We start from the raw sequence: 4,049 nt of genomic DNA on the forward strand, positions 1-4,049 counted from the left end.
GTCTCCTGTTGTTGCTGTACACGACCATAGTGCCACCGCCACTGTTGTTCACGAGCCCCGAATTGCTGCTGTTCACGAGCCCCAAACTGCTGCTGTTCACAATCCGTTAGGGGGTGCCGCTGCTGAAGGCTAGTGAATAGGGAATCAATTGAGCCAAAAAAAATGGTTGGGAAGCTGATATGGAATGTTTAGGGATGAGCACGGGTAGTGGGTATTCGATTATCCGTCCGAACCTGAATCGAACCAATTAAATTGGTTCTGGAACCAATGGGTAATTGGGTCCAATCTGAACCAAACCGATGGCCTTCGTTAATAATTGGTTCGGATATCGGTTCTGGAGGTGTGGAACCCGAACCAACCCACAAACCCGATCATGTATTAATTAAATAAAAAATTAAAAATATATATGACTTTTCTATTAGACAATGATTATTCACTATTAATATGTTTGGATTTTAATGAGTTTAGTTTTTAAATGTATTTGATGTTTAACATACATGTTTAGATTATTTCTATTAATGTTACACGTTTATTGTACTTGTTAAATTTTTAAGATAAAAATTTGGTTTTTTTTATGAATTTCAAAGTTATCGGGTACCCCGAACCAATCCGTTCTTAATTGGATTGGTTTGATTCGGGTACATGTACAAAAAATCGCAAATCCGAACCAAACCAAACTAATTATATTTTGATCGGTTCAGTTCTAATTTTACCATAAACTCGAACCACATCGATCCGTGCTCACCCTTAGGAATGTTCATATGGGGAAGGAGGATCTTTTGCACCATCTTCGTGTGCCACGCATGATACATATGGTACGGATCTCAACATTGTTAATGTATGTGTTGAGTTCCGAAATTCAGGAATTCTACGACGGTGCCACTCTCCCCACCAGGGGTTCCGATGAGTTCTGTCCCTTCGTTCACCGTCTTTTGAGTTTAAGTTCTGGTATTCAATTATGGCTAGTTCAAGATGGTCATTTTAGTAGGTATGCGGACAGTTATTTTAATTCTTATGTAGTTATTTGATTAGATTGAGTTTAGTTATATACAATTAAAATATGCTAGATGTTCAATTCACTAAGCATGCAGATGATTATTTTTATCCTTAAGTGGATAGTTATTTTCACTAAGAGTGAGCAACGGCGAGGAGGAACCCGCGGCGCCGTTCGTTTTCGGTCTGGAGGAGAATAACGTTGACGAGGATCCTTGTTGACGAACCAGTAACAATAAAGAGGATAATGAATAGTTAAAATTTTTAAATTATTGAATAAAAATTTTTTATTAGATAATTTAGATAGAATATATATTTTTTAATTTTATTAAGCTAAATTTTTATTCCATTATTTATATTGTTCAAATTTTTACTTAGCGAAACCGCTTAAAAAGTCCTCTAATGCTTTTATCCGATATTTGTACCACCCATGAAAAAATCACTAGGAGAAAGCCAATAAATTAAAAGTCCAAAAAATTGATTTAGGTCCAACAATTAGGCGAGGCCTCACTACCTAAATTGAGTCATATTCTTAAAACGGATTATCCAAACCCGGCCCGATTTGGGAACATGTTATAACTTAGATGTTCCACGAGATAAAAGCCATGCAAAATAAAACGTCACAAGATAACCTAAACTTAATTAGGCATAATCCTATAATTCTGACCACAAAAATAAATGCTGTGATATACAAGGTATGGTATTTAGGAAAATTTTTAAGTATATCTATATTGAAAATGTTTAGTAACCAAAGAAAATCAGACAAAAACAGCCATGACAACAATTAATGAATATTAAATAAAGCAAGTTCTTACCCATCGATATCAGTGTACCGGTATTAAAAGTTTTCCCATAATATATTCCTCGGATTCACCTGTGTTAGATAACACATGATTCTTCTTTATACTGGATTCACACTTTAGGTAATAATAGTAGTAAGTGTACGTGAGCATAGTATTCTACACATTTTCAATTCATACACACATGGCAACTCTTTTGCATGCACAACAATTTTTAATTGCTAAGTTCCCGAGCAGAGTGTAATGTAACCGAGCATGGAGCAATGATAAATGCACAACAATTTTATAAGAAGAGAATGTACTGGAAAGTATGAATTTGGTCTTTAATAATCTTTAAAAAAAGCATAAAAAACAAGAGAGGAAAGTCAATGAAAACTACAAGATGTAGAAGCAGGACTGCAGGAGAGAAAAAAAGAAGATAAATAAAAAGAAAAGAAAGGTTGAATATAACCTCAAACAAGAGCACTTTTACACCCACTACACATATGGTCTCAAAAATCTTTAGGCGTGACAAGCCAAAGTGGGGTGCATTATCATGATCAACCCCATCCCACTCTCTCTACCTTCCCATTCCCATTTCTTCATGATACTATTCGTTCAGATCAATTCAATTCCATTCAGTAAATTCCCTAACCCACCCTCTATCTTAGCTTTTTAACTTGATACATCACTCATAAGTCATAACATTATCCCACTTTTTATATAATTCATTTTTTAAAGAGAAATAATATTTTTGTGTACAATATCTTCTATTTTTTTCTTTTAAATTTTATCAATTGTTTTTGTATAAAAAAAAAATAGAAGATATACACAAAAATAGCGCATATAATATTTCTCTTTTTAAAACCAACAAATTAAGTCAAAATCCAACATCAACCGTCATAAACCAATCAGATTTGGCCACGTCACGACCCCATCCCAACTCTAAATTTTTTTCAACTAACTCTAACTTCCTAACCTACCATCTTTGTCATCAACCACCATTGTGACCGTAGCCGGCCGCCGCATGATATTGATCTTGTTCTAAGTACTTTTCCGGCGAGGCGTAAACGTTTGAAAGACAACAGTAGCTGCTGCAGGGAACTGGTCCATTGCGCAACTCCGGCATTTGAATCCCAAAGGCTCCACCGCAGTTGCCATCTGCTTCCACATCTCATTGCTGTAACCGCTGCACGTCGTAGAAACCGACATCGTACCCGGTCGGAAAATCTGAACCACCTTCCTCAAAACATGTCCTATGTTGTTGGCGTTAACGGAACCAACGCATTCAAAGCTGGCATAGCTAAAACCATCCTCAGGTGTGACATGGATGGTGGAATACCAATCACCATCCATGCCATTCATGGAGTAACCGCAGGGATCAAAGGCGAAATCGCAGACGAGTGCGTCGGCGTTTATGTCGTTGATCCCTGTCAGCTCCGTCATCTCTTTTCCGGCAGAGTGGCCGGTTTTTCCATCGTCCGGTCGGCGGAAGAACTTCCTAGCGAGGATGGGGTCAAGGTCAGTCATGCAGACCTCCATGGTGAAGAGTTCATTGTCTTGGTCATGGTGGTCAATGGTGGCAGTGAAAACATGCCATGAATGAGAAGAAGACATGGAAGGCATGATGGAAGCTTTTCTGAAGCAGAGGTTGGAAGGAATTGTGTCTTCCAAGTAAGTGACTTCGTCTTTGAAGCTTGTGTGAGGAAAAGGCTGCGACTTTGGGAAGATGAAGGTGCCACGTGTGTAACGGCATGAACAGAGTGTGAGGCCTATGAGGCGTGAATAGAAGATCAAGGGTCGAATTGATTTCAGGAGTTGGGTGGTTCCGCATGTTTTGATTATGATCTTTGTTGGGTATACGAAGAGGCTTGATTCCGAAAGAACGTAGGCGTCGAAGTAGGCGTTGCCGACGGCGGAGACGACGGTGCATTGGACTTGTTCGAGGACTAATTGTATTGATTCGAAGTCTATCTTTCGGAGACCAAGTTGGAAATCATCGCCAAAGAAATGAAGCTCCAAGCGTTTCTCAAAGCCTTCGAAGCCGGAGACGGCCATTGGAGTTTAGAATGGAACAGAGGAAAGCAGAGGAAAACAGAGATGTGGATGAGTGAGGTGGAGGTGTGTGTAAGAAAAGAATGGGAGGGTGAATGGGATTTATAAGTGTGTGTTGTTTAGAAGAGAAGAAAGAGCATGCGGGTGACGGAACCAAGAATCATCATTCTTGCCATAATCAAGTGAATAGGATCGTCATAGAGTATGAGCAGTATGGGAAGT

At 38.8% G+C, this 4,049-nt stretch overlaps 1 protein-coding gene across 1 annotated transcript; it reads right to left on the bottom strand.

Annotated features, from left to right (window-relative positions):
- Positions 1-2,600: 2,600 nt before the first annotated feature.
- Positions 2,601-4,016, bottom strand: LOC107465162 (S-adenosylmethionine decarboxylase proenzyme 4-like). Its single transcript, XM_016084159.3, has one exon. The coding sequence runs from the start codon at positions 3,828-3,830 to the stop codon at positions 2,817-2,819; it is 1,014 nt and encodes a 337-aa protein (XP_015939645.1). The 5' UTR covers positions 3,831-4,016; the 3' UTR covers positions 2,601-2,816.
- Between the last annotated feature and the right edge of the window lie 33 nt (positions 4,017-4,049).

Source organism: Arachis duranensis, chromosome 1, assembly GCF_000817695.3.
Source record: "Arachis duranensis cultivar V14167 chromosome 1, aradu.V14167.gnm2.J7QH, whole genome shotgun sequence".
NCBI classification, from domain to species: Eukaryota; Viridiplantae; Streptophyta; class Magnoliopsida; order Fabales; family Fabaceae; genus Arachis; species Arachis duranensis.